General features: G+C 40.9%; 1 protein-coding gene across 13 annotated transcripts in view; it reads right to left on the bottom strand.

Moving 5' to 3' along the window:
• The window catches only part of CEP128 (centrosomal protein 128), a 270101-nt gene that overhangs the window by 146320 nt on the left and 103222 nt on the right, over positions 1 to 20559 (bottom strand). For 11 of the 13 annotated variants that reach the window (XM_084841323.1, XM_084841327.1, XM_084841325.1 and 8 more), the window contains one exon: positions 17266 to 17458. In XM_084841323.1, the coding sequence (XP_084697449.1) occupies positions 17266 to 17458 (193 nt within the window). Of the gene's footprint in view, positions 1 to 11391; positions 12611 to 13007; positions 13114 to 17265; positions 17459 to 20559 lie in introns of those variants that run through there. The other 2 variants (XM_084841330.1, XM_084841331.1) reach the window with 2 other exon arrangements.

Below are 20559 nucleotides of genomic sequence, written 5' to 3'. Positions count from 1 at the left end.
TGATTGTGTGGATCACAACAAACTATGGCAAATTCTTAAAGTGATGGGAGTACCAGACCACCTTACCTGTCTCCTGAGAAACCTGTACGAGGGTCAAGAAGCAACAGTAAGAACCAGACATGGAACAACCGATTGGTTCAAAATTGGGAAAGGAGTACGACAAGGCTGCATATTGTCACCCTGCTTATTTAACTTATATGCAGAGTACATCATGAGAAATGCCGGATTGGATGAATCAGAGGTCGGAATTAAGATTGCCGGGAGAATTATCAACAACCTCCAATATGCAGACGATACCACCCTAATGGCAGAAAGCGAAGAGGATCTCAAGAGCCTCTTGTTGAGGGTGAAAGAGGAGAGTGCCAAAGCTGGTTTGAAACTCAACATTAAAAAAACTAAGATCATGTCATCTGGCCCTATCACTTCCTGGCATATAGAAGGGGAAGAAATGGAAGCAGTGACAGATTTTACTTTCTTGGGCTCCAAGATCACCACAGATGGTGACTGTAGCCATGAAATTAAAAGACGCTTGCTCCTTGGGAGGAAAGCTATGGCAAACCTAGACAGCATAGTAAGAAGCAGAGACATCACCTTGCCGACAAAGGTCCGTCTAATCAAAGCTATGGTTTTCCCAGTAGCAACGTATGGCTGTGAGAGCTGGACTATAAGGAAGGCTGAGCGCCGAAGAATTGATGCTTTCGAACTGTGGTGCTGGAGAAGACTCTTACGAGTCCCCTGGACTGCAAGGAGGTCAAATCAGTCCATCCTAAAGGAAATCAACCCTGACTGCTCATTGGAAGGACAGATAATGAAGCTGAAGCTCCAATATTTTGGCCACATAATGCGAAGAGAAAACTCCCTGGAAAAGACCCTGATGCTGGGAAATACTGAAGGCAAAAGGTGAAGGGGACGGCAGAGGATGAGATGGCTAGATAGCATCACGGATGCAATGAATATGAACTTGAGCACACTCCGGGAGAGAGCGCAGGACAGGAAGGCCTGGCGTGCTATGGTCCATGGGGTCACGAAGAGTCGGACACGACTGAACGACTGAACAACAACAACAACAACAAATATGTAAGTTCTTCAGGAACTTTGCAGGTTTCTTGCCTGGGAGACACCTCTAATGACCTGTGTATTTTCATACAAACTTACCCAAAAACTATTGGGGAAGGGGGGAACGGAAAGCAAATCTCTCCCTCCCCCAAATTGGACAACTCCCCTTCCACATGAACTGCTGCATCTATCCTTGCTGTTTCTTACTTAGGGACAACTCTAGGCTGTCTGTAATTTTCAGAACAATGGTCCAAAAGGAACATAGAGAGATAACTATGTCCTCTTTTGGAGACCTCAAAATGTCAAGGCCACCCTTGCACAAAAACTCCTCTGGCTATCATTCTGAAATTTGGCAGACATAATCTCCTCTGATGGGGCAATTAATCCTGAAATGTTTAACTAGTTCTTCCAAATAATAAAAATGTTATTGGCAGTTCCCTTTAAAAGAAAATCAAAACATAAAACCTGCACCTATTCTTCTGACATTGGGCAGGTGTAATCCCCTTCTAAGGAGCAACTATGCCTGAAATTATCATCCAGTTCTGACCAAGAGAAAAAGGTTACAGGTTTTTTTCTAATTTCCCATGCTAATCAACAGAAAGCATAAAGACTCATTTTTCCGAACCTTGACTCAGGTTTGGTGCTGATCTGAACTGGTCCAACTATAAATTGCCCCAAGCAGAAGCAGGATGTTTTCCAAAATGCTGAATCAGGGTCTGAGGTGAAGGGCCGCGGGTGTCAGTGCACCCTTATGTATGTATGTAATCTATACACACACGCAAGCACACCACATGCACACACCACACACACACACTTGTGCTATGGGCCTGTGCCCCAGATCTTTTAAGAACCTAGCAATGCCCCTGCTGCCATGTGTTGAATCTGGAATGCTGACCATACTACCAGGGAAACTTTTTTTTCCTTAACACTATCTTATATTACAGGGAGTCTGCTAGACTGGAGGGAAGGGGGAGTGTTGAAACTGGGTAATCTCCGCCATTATCCAGAAGCCGAGCACAGAGAAGGTCTAAACAGACTGAAAGATAAACCCTGCAAGTGGCTCACTCCCTTGACTTCCTACCCCACTGCAAGGCCAGTCAGTTACCTTCATCTTTCTGGGAAAGATGAAGATTGGAAAGCCACTTTGTTAGGGGAATACTTCCACCTGTTTTATTTCCCTTGTTACCGGACTAGGCCAAAGTCCAGGCCTCTACCTCCAAAAGCAGGACATGCAATTTGGCTCCAGACACATTAGGCACATAAACCACAAAGAGTCTTGTGGCATTCTTTGTTGTTTTTGCTGCAACAGACTAACAAGCCTGCCCCTGTGGAAATTGTGATTAGGAACACAGGGAGCTGCCTTATCGCAGATCAGACAACTGGTCCACCTAGCCCAATATTGTCTTACATCAACTGGAGTAAGATCTGGTACTCTTGAGATTTGTTGCACTACACCTCCCATCATACCCAGTCACCATGGCCATGTTGACTGCAGATGATAGGAGGTATAGTCCAACATGTCTGAGGGGATCAGGTTGAGGAAGGTTCGGTCTATGCTAACTGGCAGCGGCTCTCCAGGTTTTCAGACACAGATCTTTCCCAGCACTACCTGGAGATGCCAGGGATGGAACCTGGGGCTTTCTACACACAAAGTATGCATTCTTCCACTGAGCTAAGGCCCTTTCCCACTTCCTGTTCTGACCAAAGGGGGAAAGAAAGAAAGAAAGAAAGAAAGAAAGAAAGAAAGAAAGAAAGAAAGAAAAGAAGTTGATCCTTTAAAAGGAAATGCACTGAAAACATATTCCTTGACTTTTAAAGCTCTGGAGATCAGTTTACTCTGCTACATCACACAGTGGGAATTAGACTGTTCTAGTGATTCAGCATATTGGCATATGCCATCTGACTAACCACACATATCGCAATGACAGTTCCCCCTATGACTATGGGCATGAACTTAGCTTTGAACTAAGGGTAGAACGTAAATGTGGCCAAAACTAGTACCATAGCAGTAAAAGCTTTTATTCTGTTGTCCCTATGACTACTTCAGAAACAAATATTTACAAAACTGACAGCATATGAAAGGATTTATAGGATTAAAGTCTGAACATGGCACCAAAATAATCAGGCTGCCTGAAATATTCCCAAGACACAAGTATAGTGCACTGAAGGCAACGTTTTTCGCTTATGAGATGACTATGCGTGATGATGTTCAACCTATGCTGACTTTTTTGAGACATTTGGGTGCCTGACCTAGAAGTTCACATTGTTGAGGTGGAGAAGTACACTTGGCCTATCCCACCACTCACCCTATAGCAGGGTTGGGCAACTTTGGCAGATGCACCCGCCCCCCTTTTAAATTTTAAAACAAGGCAAGCAGGAGCACAAAGCTTGTTTTAATGCATGATGGCACTCCTAGAAGTTCTATGGTTCCTGCCATAGAAGCATCATTTCTACAGCATCAAAGGTTCTTTCCTGCTTCCTAGGGACACTCTAGGAACAGGTCTTCTATCACAGAGACCATAGAGCCAATTCCTAGAGTGTGTTTTTCTCTTTTTTTCAGGGGCAGAGGGAAGGGAAACGTTAAAGCGGTAAGTGTGTGTATTTGTAAGTGGATGGGGGAAGTGATTGTGTGAGTGAATGGGGGGAGGGAAGATGTGAGTGAATGTGAGTGGGGGTAGTTTGTGCATGCAAGGACCCTCCCACAGATCACACCCAAGGGAACACAGCACAAGTTGTACACCCCTGTCTTAAACTGAAGGTTTTTAAATACTAGAACGTATACAAGACAAGCACAATGTGTGGTTGGGGTGTGTGTGTGTGTGTGTGTGTGTGTGTGAGAGAGAGAGAGAGAGAGAGAGAAAGAAAGAGAAAGAAAGCGAAAGAGAAAGAGAAAGAGAAGGAGAGATGTATGTGAATATTCATGTATGTGCATGCACACGTGCAGCCCTCACCACCTCAAATGACACCTGATGTGGCAGAAAAGATTGTGCACAGCTAGTCTAAAACTAAAACATAATGACTATAGTTTTTTTAGGTTGCTCATTTTTTTCTCTAGCTAAGCTCACAGAGATCTAAATATTAACATCCTGGGTTTTTAATCCATCATCATCATCCAGCGTAATTAATTCATATTTGCACAAGAGAAGAAAGGAAATTGATAGCATCCTCAGACAAATCACACTGTGTCACCTTGAGGTGTGAAGTTTATTGCTGAGTGCATTTTACAAGGTTAATGAGTAAACACAATCTAATTATATTCGTAATAGGTGCCATGAAATAAAAGCCTGTGACATGACACCCTGTGCTGAATTGTTTCAGTTTATTTCTCAACATTCCGCACTAAACATTCTTGCTCTCCTAAAAATCTGCAAGGTTCTCCTATTCACTCAACATCTATGTAACTCTTGTTACAATACTGCAGGCCACACTAATGAGGAAGTGTTAGTGCTAACCAATACTTTAGAAATCAGCCATGATTCCCTTCTTCTCTCAGCCCATTCCTGGCAAGCCTAAATATCTTTGATTTCCATTACGTTCTCATGTATTCACAATATGTCACAGGTCATGTCATCATCACTCAGTTCAGTTCCCTAGCCAACAAAACTTGCTAAGATGAGAGGCAAAGCATTCCCCTTTCTGCTATGTTTCCTTATGTAATTGAATCTGTATTTCTGTGGCACTTTGCCTGCCTACAGAAAAGTAGCATGGATCAGGTCCAGACTCATAAAGTCAGCTTAATTCAGATAGCAGTGGGACAATCCACCCCAGAGGTATTGAAATGAGATTTACTGAATGAGACCTTTCATTCAAAGTAGATCTATGAAAAATAGAACCTTGGATAAATTTGTGTGCATGCAAAGCCAAGTTGTCCCATCTTTTGGAATGTATCAATACCCCAAAAGTCTTTCTAGGAAAGGGCAGTGGATAAAGACAGGAGATAATTATTTTAACATTTTTTTGTCTCAAATCACCCCTCTAGTTAAAAACATAGTTTTACCGATGCTGGCCTTCTGAAACAAGGAAGACGCTTGCTCCTTGGGAGGAAAGCTATGGCAAACCTAGACAGCATAGTAAGAAGCAGAGACATCACCTTGCCGACAAAGGTCCGTCTAATCAAAGCTATGGTTTTCCCAGTAGTAATGTATGGCTGTGAGAGCTGGACTATAAGGAAGGCTGAGCGCCGAAGAATTGATGCTTTCGAACTGTGGTGCTGGAGAAGACTCTTACGAGTCCCCTGGACTGCAAGGAGGTCAAATCAGTCCATCCTAAAGGAAATCAACCCTGAGTGCTCATTGGAAGGACAGATAATGAAGCTGAAGCTCCAATATTTTGGCCACCTAATGCGAAGAGAGAACTCCCTGGAAAAGACCCTGATGCTGGGAAAGACTGAAGGCAAAAGGAGAAGGGGACGGCAGAGGATGAGATGGCTAGATAGCATCACGGATGCAATGAATATGAACTTGAGCACGCTCCGGGAGAGAGCGCAGGACAGGAAGGCCTGGCGTGCTATGGTCCATGGGGTCACGAAGAGTCGGACACGACTGAACGACTGAACAACAACAACAACCTATTCAAAAGATACAATTATGCAATTCAAACTGATGACAACATACAAAGCTATTGCAGTTTACTGGTGAATGCCCATAACATTCACCTTTTAAGGCTCTTATTTCTTTATTCAGTTTTAAAAGATTAAAATAGTGTAAATAAATAACTGCGCTGAATGCAGACTTTCAAACAATTGGTTCATCTTGCTCAGTATTATCTACACTGACTGGCAGCAGCTCTCCAGACTTTCCCAAGCCTACCTGGAGATGCCAGGAACTGAACCCAAGACCTTCCCCATGCAAAGCATGTGCTCTACCCTTCCCCAAATATCCTATTAAATGTTCTGGGGAGAAGGGGAAATGGATAGTTGACTGAGAAACCGATTTTAAAATTAGAAAAACAGTAGTAAGCAAGGTATTCAAAGCAGACTTATTTCATTGAAAAGGCAATAAAGGAAGAGAATAAGAAGCAAACTCAGCTGGACATTTTTATGGAAGGATGGGGAATGAAGGGTCCAGTGACACAGATCAATTTAATAAAGGAACATGCATGTTGAGCCAAGCAGTTTTGATGGCCTGTCTAACATTAGCCTACAATAGGTTTCTCAAAACTGACTAAAAAAGGATTCTGATTTCTCAAAATCCCCCAACAGATATTTTTGAAAGCAATAATACCTCAGTGTTTAAGATGTGGTCAAAAGGTCAATTTATATAAAATCTTTTTAAAATACAGCTTATGTGCAGCTGCTTCAGCCCCAGGATAAAATATAGATTTCCAGTTCTGTTTATGTCAGACATCAAAGGTAAACACACACATATTTGTGCAAAGTAATGGCAAATAATATTTTTAAAAACTGAATAGCAATTGTTTGCTGGAGTCCACATGATTTAACTACTCTCAATTCAAACAATAGAAAAATATGCTGCTGTGAACATCTCTAAAAATAAACAAATATATTTAATCCAGACCCTGCGGGTCATAAGATAAACCTGAACAGGTTTTTTATTCCTACAAGAAGCCAAAATGAATTCTAATAATTTGTTCTTTGAACATAGTATTTCTCTGTTCTAGAAAAAAGCTGAATTTGCAAGCAGTAACAGTAGCAACCGAAGCAAGGCTGCGTGTGAAGAGAATGGAAAAATTAGGTGCACTGACTGATCAGGATAATGTAAGAATTTCAAATCTTTATTTACTGTTGAGTGTTATCTCTTCCTCAACTGAAAATAAGATAATAGAAACATCTTTTGCAAACATATTGTAAAAGGAGACATGAAAAGATGTTTTAAGGTGACTGGGTGGGTGACCATAATAAAAGGTAAAGAAATCTTTAACCTTGCAAGTCAAACAGACCAACTCAATTCTCTGCTAGGCACACACAGCAGCACTTTACATTTCAACATAAGGTGCCCCCTATTGAATTAGAGCAAAAGCTATCAAGTCCAACATCCTGTTTCCGAAAGTGGTCAACCAGATACCTCTGGGAAACCCACAGAAATGTAACATCCCTACCACAAGGGACTTGCAATCTAAAAGAGACACAGGGAAATATCAGAGGATGTGAGGGCAACAGCCTCTCCCTCTGTTGCTCCCCTGTAACTGGTATTCAGAGGTAGCATATCCTGGAGATAGCATATAGTTATCATGACTAGTAGCCATTGGTAGCCTTATTCCCTTAGAAAGCCATTTAGATTTGTGGCCGCTACCATATCCTATGGCAGCAAAAGGTGTCTGCAATCTGTGTGAGGCATTGAACTGAGCCATGAGTACGTCATAGTATGACCCTCTTCATAAAACTGAACATGCACCAGCCAAGTGGTGTTCAGCCAGCCTCCAGGAAAGCTAGCCATAGAACAAAATCCTGCATAAGTAAACCTACATTCTCTAAGCATGCACAGAATCTTCTTTCATTCATTTGCTTTAATAAGAACGTAAGAAGAGCCCTGCCGGATCAGACCAAAGGCCGACCAGGGCATTAGTGAAATAGCACCCTCCCACCTGTGTTCAACTGGTACTGAGAGGAATACTTTCTCCAATACTAAAATACAGCAATCATGACTAGTAGCCATTGATAGCCTTGCTCTCCATTAACATCCAGAAGCTCAGAGCACATTCCACTTGATACTCAAGATTATTTACTATTATTATTTATATATTACCCCCTAAGAACATGGCACTATACAAAGGACAGGTATGTAACATCCCTACCCCAAGGGACTTGCAATCTAAAAGAGACACAGGGAAATATCAGAGGAATGGGGAAATGGAGGCAAGGATAAGCAGGGGAAGAATAAGTGATTACTTCAATTACACATACTTGGGCTTAGTTATGATATAGTTATGATAAGGTATAGCTTTAGTAGGCACAAAAAAACAACAACCTCTGCTTTCCCATAGATATCCAGATGTTTCAAATAAATTACTTTGTGTTGATTTCCAAAGACATTTTATTCTCTCCTTCCATTCTTTAGTCTGTTTTTCTTCTAAGAAATAAGACAAGTGGACATGTCGCTATTTCTACTAATTGTGTGAAATGCTGCAAAATATAGCATACACCAGTGCGTATAGTATTATCCCAAAAATGCCAATAGCATATGCTATTAGGTGCAGCAGAGTACACAATTAGCAGGACTAATTTCTCACTATTTGCTGTTTAAGTGAACATCATTCATCACAGCTGAAGAGCCTGCCTTTAAGTAACTTACATGTGAAGCTTAATGAATGCAACCCTCAATCAGAAATGCTTTGGATTTAACCCTAAACTGCTTAATATTCTTGTCAAAACAGATGTAAATTGTACTACAAACAACACTCTTTTCTGCTTTGATTGCAAATTTTAAAGAACAGCTACTTTCCTAGATAGCTGTTCAAAGACTCCCTTCAATATATATGGTTACAGTGTACAGGCCCAAGATCAGAGAGCAGTTTAGAATCCTGTTTTTTTTCCCCATGTGAATATTTTGGCAATAATTACTCTTTTGCAAGATAGCTTATTCAGTTAACATTGCAAGAGATTCCAATAACAGAAGTACTCACCTGTTATTATTTCACTGGGGAAGACTGTGACTATTGCAGTAGAGTAAGGGTAGGCAACCTGGTGCCCCATGAGCCCCAACCACTGGCTATGCTGGCTGAGCCTGTAGTCCAAAACATCTGGAGTTGCCTACTCAAGCAGTATAGCAAAGGTTCCAGTGATTATCTGAAAGTTTCAATTTAATTTTTTAAAGATCTCAAACTGACTGCTCAATTAGTACTACCCAATACAGAGAGAGCATGCATGCATGGGCTCTGGATTGGTGCAGAAGTAATATTCCTAATCTGCCAACCATAGTTAAGGGATCTGCAGCAAGCTATGGTCAACCTTCCCCTCCCTTCTCCATAGTGTACTGTACCATCTGCATCCATGGTTAATGCTACCCAGGTTTGTCCTCATAATCAGAGTAAAACCAGAATCCTTGTTGATGTGTCTAGCACTGATGCAGAGAAAAAGCTACAGCATGGTCAAAGAAAACCATGAAAGGGAGAGGAAATTTGGGCAAGAAAGGGTGAGGAAGGCAGTGTGTGAATCCATGACACATTCTTAAAGGGATTTAGAACTTTAAATCTGTACAAGACTGAAACAGATAGACCAAAAAAATCCTCTCTGATTCAAACAGTGCTTCTGTCCTGAATCCTCTATAGAGAATTTCTATGCGCAGAACTTTCCCTGGCATCATTCTGTATGTGCAGTACAAATATGAGGAATGCATAAATGATTTCATTATTTAGTTCATGGGGAGGAAGGTAAACAGAGCAAAATTATGCCACAACACATAAAACTCCTTTTGTATGGCTGTCTATAATAATCCAATTAATGAATTTGTGCAAATCAACGGGCAAGGGCTTTTCATTGCTGATATCAAGTGGATATTTACTATTTTCATTTCATTGATGTTTTCTTTTTTAGAATTGCTTTTAAACATTGCTCAGTTTGAGAGATTTACTTTCTTTTAATCTTGCTTTTTCACATTTTTAGTTTAATATGAAACTCATTGACGATTACACTTCAAGGCTGCTCAGTCCAGCCATGGAAGATTTAAAAATTAAAAGAGTATGATGAAGATCCATACATTAGACAAATATTTCTCCTCCCTTATGTAAGTTAGAAAAGCCAAGAACAAAAACCATGCAAAAGTAATTGTCTTTAGTGCACATTAGCTTCCACTATAAAAAAATATATAACATCTAATGTTTTGGATACTCCATAATTATGTAATTTAAATGAGACAGCTGCATAAATTAGCAGAAGCCAAGAACTACAATTCAGAGAGCAGCAATCACTTTTATAATTGGAGGAAAACAATAGAACTCCCCATGTACAAGATTAGGCCTATGTATTCATAATGTTACACTGTGATAGGCCTTGTCCATAAGAATCCAGCAACTAAAATGGGAACTGCAAAACTAACAGGTCAAAAATATACTAATTTATATAGCTGAACGTTCATGTAATTTTAAACTGCTTTTGCCTTTAACACAGGGAAACATTAATTCTATATACTGGTGGACACCCCAACCATCCCCGAGCCGGACTTAGAATAGGCTCAGGGAAAACAATGTTTTTAAACAAAATCTGTATCATTCTGCCCTCCTCTCGAGTCAATTCCAAAGTTTGGTCTTCATAACTGAGCCTCGCAACCCATGAATAGTGTCAGCTATTAAGTGGTATAGAGATGTAATAAATAAATAAACAAAAACATAAACAAACCCCGCTTTCTCTTTTTAGCCCTTTCCCTTCCCTCTACATGGTGATAAGGCAGGGCATCCTAGGCTCTAGACTGTATGTATCAGCATCCAGGTCTGCCAGGAGCCATTGGAAAGGTAGTTCCCATTGACCTGATTTGCACATAATGACAGCCCATGGATTAAACAACACATGGGCTGTTATGCCAGAGCAGAAGAGAACAGGTGTGCTGCCTGGGACCTGCCCACCATTTCTCTTCTACTCAGCAACCCATGACCAACTCCTTTGTATGTTCCAGAGCTTGGTGTTGGGCTAACTGCTCGGTTGTTTAGCCCCTAAACAACTGAGCAGTCCAGGTTCAGACATCATGCTCAACAACCTACAAAGGACCACTCGTGAGTAAAAGCAGAAGTGGTGAGTGCACCACAGGCCGCACATCTGCTCTCTTCCTCTTGTCCCCAACAGCCCATGGGGTTAACCCATGGGGTGTCGTTACATGTGAACTGGTTCACTGTCTCTGATTTTTGTAGTATGGGTGATAGGAACAATGGAGCCAAATTTTCTAGGAGAGTACCATGGTTGTACCACAGTTGTAGTACTCTCTACTGGAAGCTAACAGAAGCACCACTGTGGGCTGTCACTACTAATGTAAGTAAAAGAGAAGGGGGTAGGTTTGTGGTAGGATGAGCTAATTATGAATGGAGCCTGATTTGTAATGGCCCAGGGTAACCCTTGAATTTGCCTTTCAACACACACCCTTTTCATCACTCATTCTATAACTTCTCTGAAGCTCTTTTTGCTCTTGCCTACTACTGAAGAACTACTGTAACAACCATGTAGTGTATTGGTATTGGGAAAGGCTGTTTAATAGGAGTATGGCTGAATACCTAATATAATGGCAAATTAAAAAGTAAGGCTGCAATCCCAGATAAACCTGCCTGGGAGTAAGTCCCCCTGAACACAGTGGGGCTTACTTCTAAGTAGACATGTATATGAGTGTTCTGTAAGTTCTCTGTTGTAACAACCAACTTTAAAATAAACGAAAGCACGCGCACACACACAAGAAAGTATGTTAAACCTACATTTATACTCACTTTAAAAACTGAAACAATGCCCCTCAGTCAAACAGACTGAATTGAAAGCTGTTTTCTTTACAACAAAAAAACCATGAGGAAAATATCCTTTTGAGGTCAACCATTATAAATATGGTAAAATAGGTCATATACTATAATGTTATTATAGGCTTCATACTGGGAACTAGGGACTGACAAATGTGTGTGTGGGGAGGTGCGGCCCATGGGGGGGGGTGGCCTATGAGTGTGAAAATTTTCCCCAGACCTCCCAAAGTTTCCCACCCATAGTTTAGGGTTAGAATGTAGAAGTCAGGAAGTTTGCTCACAAGCCAAGATCTTATAAAGTTCTACAGAAGCTCAGAGGAAGAGGTGGGGAGCGGGGGGAAGAAATGAAAGATTCAGAACTGCTGGAAACAGAGAACTGATTGAGAGAGCTGGACCAATGACAGTAAGAAATTGGGCAGGTTCACACGTCATGCTAAGTCACCCTGCAAATAAGCCATGGGGGGGTTGGTTGTTTACAGAACTACCCATGGTATGCCTGACAGATGATTCGACTTGCTGTGGCTTGTTCTTCCCTTCCTTCCTCCTCAGTCCTCCAGCTGGTTCTGGCACTTATCCCAGGAGCCTTTGTGACAGAAGCCATCTTGTCTCCTCACCTCATCCTTCTCCCTACTCCGATTGCTACCTCTTTTCATTTGCCGCATTTTAAAATATATATTTTTTCGGTGCTTCAGGAGTACGAAAATGTGTTAGTGTTTTTTTTAAAATTTCTTACATTCTTTCACAAATTGTGCAGATGGAGTTGTAGTTATTATTATGTTTTTTGTTGGTCTCTCGCAAGTGCACAAGCATGCTCCTACAGCTGTCCATATGTGTAGTCTTTCCTGGTCAATGTCTTTGTCTGTTACAGCTGTCCTGAAGTGAAGGAGGTAACAAGCAAGGGAACTGACAAGACAAGGCTGCATATGAGCTAATTTGCGCACACTTGCGAAGGTCTGGGGGAGAAATAACAGTAATAGAAGGGAGCAACCCAAAAGCGCAATTCAGAAGCACCGAAAGTGGGGGGAAAGGCGAACTGAGTAAGAGCACCAAAAGGAGGGGGGAATAACATCTCCCCCTTGGCAATGTGATCCTCTTGCTCTGAAGTGTTGAACTGATGCTTCTCAGTGTCCTCCATCTTTCCAATACTTCCCCAAGTCTCCAGCTAGTCCTGAAAGGGGAAATAACAAAAAACAAAAACAAGCTAATTTTGACCCTTTGGGAGCTCTTTAGCAGCTCCAGCTTTTTTCTTTGTTTTTTTAAATGTAGATTTGAAGGGTCCTCCCGAATTTGAGGGGGGCACACTGGAGAGCTGCGTGTTGGAAGAACTACAACAGAAGAATAACTCTGGAGGGAGGAGTTTTGAGGCGGAGATGCATGTGCATGCAAGGGTTAACTAGACTTTCCACTCTAAGCCTTCTGGGATAACTCTGGGGGTCAGGGGTTAATAGAATGAATCACTCCACCAGTGGCTAAGGAGGAGATAGTAGGCACTGCCTAGTGACCAATGACCTAGTGACCCCCCCCAACACGCACACACATGCGCACGCACACACACACACACACACCTCTTTTTGTATTGGCATGTTTTTTTCTTTGCCTAGAAGGAGGCCACTCCATTTTCCTTGTTTCCCTGCATAATGGAGCTAGTAGAAGCTCCTCCATTTTCTCTCTCTGTAACAAGAAGAAGCCATGATTGTGACAAGTTTAAGGAAACTTCTAGGTTAAAGTATTTTTTTCCAGACTCAGTCTCATGTTCATCAATCTGACTCTGCTATCACCAAGGGAGCTGCATGCGGCACACGGGCACCATTTTGCCCATCCATGCTCTAAGCTATCAACCTCTTGGCTGAAACTGATTAGCACACACACACAACGATTTAACCCTAAAATCAAACGAACACAAACATGGAGGTCAGTTCTGTTCCTTCGTAGTCATCACTTAGGAAATACATGTAGTACTAAAAGGAGGCTTAATTTAAACCAATACAATCACCCTTTTAGTGATTAAAATCGCCTTGATTAAAATCAATTTAGGGTTTCAAAAAAATACTGATGGGTAGATCCATTTTCCTATATTATATAAGTTACATTATTGATGTTAGTGGCATGCCCAAAACTTCAAACCAAGGCAGTATAAATACTAAAATATGAAGTCAACTCAGGCCTGTCTCCAATTATAACTGTTTATTTACTAAATCATGCTTTTAAATGTCTTTTGTAAGCTATTTGGGCAATAGGAAGATCCTGAAATCATGTATTACAGAAATTATAGAAGGTTACCACAGCAACAAAAACAATTATATATGAAAAGGGGGGGGGGAGTTGGTTAGTCATATGATTACATGAATGAGATATGCTGAAGATAGCTAGAGATGGAAGGCTAGAGATAAATGTTATTTTGAAAGAGAGATTGCTGCTTGTGGTATGCACACTTATTCCACTGTCATTTCTGGTAAACAGATTTTGCAGATTCTTGTATTGTTTCAAAAACTTGCAAAGCCTATTTATTCAGAAGCAAGAGTCGGGCAAACAAAATGTGTGTTCACCATGAGAAGCAATGCCTCTCTCAAAACGCTTTAATCTCTCTCAAAACTACTGTCTGTCTCCAGCCTAAGAAAATCAGTGACACTTGGTTCTCAAAACGTCTTAAAATATTTACAGAGATGTGTATCAATGCTGCTGACTAGATTACCATTTCTTTCTAGTAGGAAAATGTTTTAGCAGCAGGAAAAAAAATCCCACCCAAGCATCTTGTTACCACTGCAAAAATGAAGCAGTTAAATTATACATTTAGGTGACTGGGAAGAGAGAGGAATAAAATTTAAACATCTAAAAATGCTAGCGCACAAATCTCCTCATTGTTCTTGGCACCATCTCTTCCCCCAATTGATTTTATTTTTCTAGTATGTCCCCCCACACACATTATATTGATATGCATAGTTGCAAAATTAACTGGAATTGTTATGAGCATTTAAGTTTCTAGCAGGTGTGACTATTTCATGTTCCTGAATGATAGTCGCAATTGCTTTTCTTAGCTGAATAAATATTCAATGTCTAGCGCCTTATACAGAGCAGATATGAATTAATACTTTCCCACTATTTGTATGTGAGTAAATATTCATCCAATGCTTTGAAAATTACACTCTTAAAAGCAAATGAAGAATTCTAGGTATCAAATGAGCTAAATTTCAGTAAAATTATCACCTTAAAGTATTGTACTGTTTTATATTGATTGTATTTTATTTTATTTACTTTAAAACATTTCGTGAATTGCCCTGGGATCTTTCTTGATGGCAGGTGATTGATGATTGATTGATTGATTTAATTTCTTAATTGCCCATCTGGCTGGTCACCTGGCCACTCTGGGCAATGTACAACAATACAACAGTCAAAACAGTAAAATTAAGCATTAAAACATCATGTTCTAAAAATACCCTAACCCACCGCCTGAACAACCAAGTTTTCAATGCGTGGCGGAAGCTCATTAAAGAGGGGGCATGGAGGAGTTCTCTAGGGAGGGAGTGGGGGCCACCACAGAGAAGGCTCTCTCCCTTGTCCACACCAGCCTAGCTGTCCTGGCTGATGGGACAGAGAGAAGGCCATCTGAGGCGATATGGTATGGTATGGTATATACATCCCCCAAATAAATACAAGTATTCAGAGCTAGAAGCCAGATTCTATTGTTGCTGATAAACCTCATATATACTAATAGCACTCTCATTTCTTAAACTGCAGTATCAGGTAGCCAAGCAACAATACCAACGAGAAGGAAGTATCAGTAAGCTTGGGGGAATCTAGAGATTTGCAGAAGTACAATAATTCTTTAGGAAAAAACCTCAGGCAGCAGATGGAAGGTGTTAGCAGACAGTTTTATTTAAGTTTAGTTAATATATTGTGCGCTACAGCACCTGCCTTGCACATCCTAGGCTAGCCTGCTGCACTCTGGTGCAATGTGGAACACTATCATCACCAGTGCTGAAGGAAGATTCGACTGCCTGTCTGGTCAGCTTCTGTACATGGAATAGGGGAGGGGTGCCATCTTGTCTTTTGCCTCAGGCAGCAAAATATCCTATGCTGTCCCAGCACACAGTGGCAAACTCAGTTTTACCACTCTAATGTGTGAAGCATTTCTAACAGCCCTGGCCAATGACAGACCTACATTTTTCTGATCAGTTCATACCCACCCACCCCAGTACACTTCTACATAGAAAAATATTACAGGGGAGGCAGAGGGAGAGAAACTAGATGGATGGTGCATGTTTGGAGGAGCAGCTGTATACTTTCCATAACATCTGGTTTGTCCTTCAGCCAATCCTAGCCCCTTAATGAGTGTATGTGTAGAATACATTGGTTTGTACATCTGAAAATATAATGTGTGAATGAAAGGAGCACATGTTTCCATTTAAAGCCTCCTTCGTATACATCTGACATATGCAATAAGCGAAGCACCCTTTCAACACATCAAAAATGTGCAGCCTCTTCAAAAACCCCGATTTCACTCTCCTTCAAATTAGAGGAAAGCAGCATGTTTGTGAAACATATGGCAATGGAATATAAAAGAGAAAGCGGTGAAATAAGCAGAACTAACTATGAAAGAGTTAGCAATCAGAGAAGTAACAAGATCCCATGGGGACATTTCTGTAGTATTTGTATGCAAATACAGAAAGCACAATACTCAGAATATAGGAAACGAAAGCTATATTTTACAGGTCTCCCAAAAAACAAGGCAGAACATGTTGTTAATTCAGTGTGCTGTACAATCAAGGCAGTTAGATAAAAAAAAATCCCTAGTTCCATTCCGGTTCTAAAAACTGTCCATGCTAAATGCCTGTTTTCCCAAAGAAAACACAGTAGCTTAAAAAAAAAAATTCCGGTACTCACTTTTTCTCCCTGTATATAGCTGATCACAATTCATTTTTAATTGGCACAAAGCTTGTTTTGGGGGAGAATTTTTTACTAGCTTTGGAGGAGAGATATCATTTACAGATAAATCTCCTACTTAGACACCATTAGATTTCATAAAAAGATTTCAGGCCATCTTCTGACATTTACTATCTGTGGTTATTTCGTATATGTGTTCTGCACGACTTTTGGGTTAGCAGACAGATAAACAATTCTCTTTATGTGATTCAGAAGGGGGGAAGTAATTATTAAAATATGGAGAAATTGTAGACTCTCTTTTAAAGATAAAATGAACTACAAAGGCAAAAACTTCTTAAAATGCTGCCTCCTATCCTAAGTCCTGCCTCATTCCAGATCCAGTATGCCTCCAATCTTTCAACTAGAAAACTAGTTTCTCCACCTCTTATCCATTTTACAAATCCTGGGATGCTCAGGTATTTTACTATATGGAAATGCAATTGTTAGCGAAGCAGCATTACTACTTGATATATCACAAAATCAGGGCTGCTGCTGAAAATGGCAGTGTCTCACCAAGTTAAAAACCCTCGCCATCCATAACATGTACTTCAATTTATCTTGTATATTCTTACACTGCACATTTCCCCCCTCCCCCTGCTCCATTTCAATGGCTGCAGCTGGCATGGGAGGGGGGGAGTGCACGCACCATATTGTGTATGTTTGGGGGGAAACGGTCAGAATAATGACATCAATATATGAAGTAAGTTGCAATATGGAGGGTTAGGGAGAAAACTGACACAGGGCTGCCATTTTCAGCGGCAGCCCCACATTTCTGATAATCTGTGGTTCTAACACCGGTCTGCACAACTGGAATTTCTATTTCCTACTAGATGAATCAGGGCTGGACTGACTAGGGAAATTAAAAGGATTTCATTGCTAATGAATATGGCCTAATAAACTCACCTTTCTTCTCTTGGTAAACTTCATTGAGGAGTTGCTCCTGCTTTTCTATTTGACCCATGAGATTTTGGAGCTCTGTCTCTTTGCTCAAGGTCAGCTGCTTCAATTGCTCTCGGCTCTGCAGCAGGTGATGCCGGAGCTTCTTCTCCTTTGTCTCTCTCTCCTTCACTTCTTCACACAACCATCGAAGTTTAGTCTAGAAGAAAATGTATTTGCATAATATTTACAGAGAGAGTTTTATTACAGTGTTCCTCAACTACAGTTCTAGAGCAAACCTTTGCCAAATCCAATATGTGATAGAATTCAGGAAGCTTTTGTAGCTGTAGTCCTGTTAGTACTCCCCCCCCCGCCTCACACACACACACACACACACACACACACTTCCTGTAAACTTTTGCCAGTTTTAGTTCGTGTCCTCTCATGGAAAGGCAGGTTAAAAACACAAACCAAAGTGAAATCCACCAAGATGGGTGTTGATGGAGTATAGGAACTACTATTTCCTGTCAAGTCCTGAAGCCAAAGATAGGTTTGAACCTATATTACATCCGGAAGATTCCATAATCCAATAAAACCAATCTACATGCAGATTACGTTTCTCAATTCACTCCTACATGCAGGAGTGCACTACACATGGATAAATTCTGCATTTGGCAATGCTCCTGCCCTACCTACATACCATCAAAAGGTGGCCAATACTGCCCTCTTTGACAGAACCAGTCACCAGTTTAAGATATTTGCACCTTGCCTTTCCAAAGCTCAAGGCGGCTCCTATAAAACATTTTTAAACCACAACACTTAATAAAACCTACAAAATTATTAGAAGAGCAAAGGAGTACATAAACAAAGAAACAGTCAGACAAAGAAAAAAACAAAAGCTAAACACTTTTTGAAATAAATAGGTTTCACATCCCCTACAGAAAGTAGAGAATGAAGAACAGCTATGAATCTCAGCAAAGAGAACCACCCTCGGGTTACCGATTTATTACATTAATTGCTTTGAAGAGATAAATAAGGCTTCTGGGTCAACCGGCAAATGTTTCCCCACAAACGCACATACATTTCTGAATAAGTAAAGATGTTCCAAAATACCTTGGATGGGTTCCAAAAGTGCCCTTCTGCAAACAGAAGGCATCTTACCCTCATCGTAGGGCTGCTTTACATTTCACACTCATGTTAGAGCACCACATGAGAATACACTGTTTGGAAGAATACACTGTGTATTCTTGAAAGTTTGTAGAACCTAAAATGGAATGACTGCACTTCAGAAGATGGTTTTGAGTTCTGGCATCTTTTGTGGTGTGTTTTAATTCTAGATATATCCTGTTGTCTGTGTGATGCCTTATTTACTTCTAAAAAAAAAGTTAACTGATGCAGTGATTACACTTACACCACATGCTACCTTTTACCTTCTAAAGTCTTTATTGCTGAAGGTTTTGGGTCACATGTGAGTGAAAGACAAAGAATGAGGCATATCAGTAAATAGCGCCAGTTTGTTGCCATGAGCCAAATGCACAGAATAGTCTAAGTATTTTTGAACTTATACACCATCAATGTGAACTTTTTGGGAAGGAATACGTTGTGCAAGAGGAAAGACACTGTAGCTTCCTGGCAGATGATGCACTGGATGTCAAGACCTGAGAGCAGAATGAAAATATCCACTAGTGCAATTCCACAAACATTTTCTATTCATGCACTGCTATTATCGTACAGAGGATCTACAGCAGTTCTTGTGCTTCTACTTGTGCAAGAGTCTGCATGATGTTGCATAGGAAAACTCTGACATTCCACTGAAAAGTCATGGTGACAATTCATGATACCAAGACAAAAGACTAATGAATTTGAAATGCTAAGAACTGAATCAGTTAAAGAAGCAGGGTCACAAATGCAGCTCAAAGCTTATACATTATAACTCTGCAATTTAGTTATGACCATCAAAACAGCCAAGTGTGGGAGTACCCTGCATCAAAGGATGTTATCTGTAGCTTTTTAAGAAAAAGAGTTTACTTTGTACAGGAATAAAGTTGACATATGGACTTAATCCTAGCTGTTTTGAGTGGCTTGTGGTTTTTAAATAAAGAAAATAGTTTCCACAAATATTTCAAAGTGCTGAAGTGATTTCAGATGTTCAAATCATATTTTAAAACCATTACCTTAAGAAATAAGGCTTTTGCCCTGTATTCCTTTGCTCAAGAATAAATTCCTTACATTTCAAGTCAGTAGCCCTATTCAGGCATTCAATCAAATGTATGACGGCTTAAATTGGGGAGGGGGCACTCACACAAGCCCTGCCCCCAATGTCCCCACGCACCAGCTCCACTTCAGATTTACAGCTAAATGCCATTAGAAGCCTCTTCACGATCAAGAACCCTGAAGTGGAGCTGTTGCGCACGGTCTTCAGAAAATGTGACAGGACATCTTAGTATGTACTGGAGTCGCTGGCTGGTGTGGACATCACATTTCTCTATTTGTAACCTTGATTTTTCAAGCAAAGGCAAAATAAAATTAAGTTGTTTACTTGCCATTCTTGTAAAGTGGACCCTATGTGGTCATACATGTTTCAAAGCATTGTTACGCACAGCTCAGTGGCAAAGGACATGATTTGCATGAAGACAGTCCCAGGTTCAATCCCTGGCATATCCAGACAGGGCTAAGAAAAAACACTGGAGAGCCGCTGCCAGTCGGTGTTGACAATACTGGGCTAGGTGGACCAATGGTCTGACTCGGTATAAGGCAGCTTCCCATATTCCTATTACTCCCTTCCTCCAACCTGATGGCAGTCAAAGAGGAGAGGAGGAAGAGAGTGTATGTGGGTGGGCGTACATATATATTAAATGCACACACTACAAGAAAACGTTGCAGTGTGGCGTGCTCCTTCCTATTCAGCCAGTCATGCCCTCTTCCAGCATTCCCCCCTTTCCACTGCCACCACCTGGTTCACCTTTCTCCTCCACATATACATTCTTCATTCTGTGGCCAATCAGGATGCTCAGTCCTCAGTGGGCTGTTTTTACGGGTCGCTGTCACCTTAGGGGTTTTAACTCCTGCAAACTTTGGAGTCCCCCTAAGCATGCTGATGCCTCCCTCTTATTTCTCAGTGGCTCCATCTTGTCTATAATCCTGTCAGCACTCAGTAGCTGAATTCGCTATTAGAGGGAGTGAAATGTGTTACATATGGACTACCACATGTAGTTCCATGCATGTTTCTCAAACAGCCCTCCACAACACAAGGTGAACTGCTTTTGAAACTGAGGGGACATTAAAAAAAACACAATTCCATATTATTTGGGGATCTGGTGT

This window comes from Heloderma suspectum, chromosome 1 (assembly GCF_057233095.1).
Source record: "Heloderma suspectum isolate Gila_16-S chromosome 1, 16-S_ref, whole genome shotgun sequence".
Taxonomy (NCBI): domain Eukaryota; kingdom Metazoa; phylum Chordata; class Lepidosauria; order Squamata; family Helodermatidae; genus Heloderma; species Heloderma suspectum.
The sequence above is the reverse complement of the archived record's forward strand: the minus strand, read 5'-3'. Positions and strand labels throughout refer to the sequence as shown.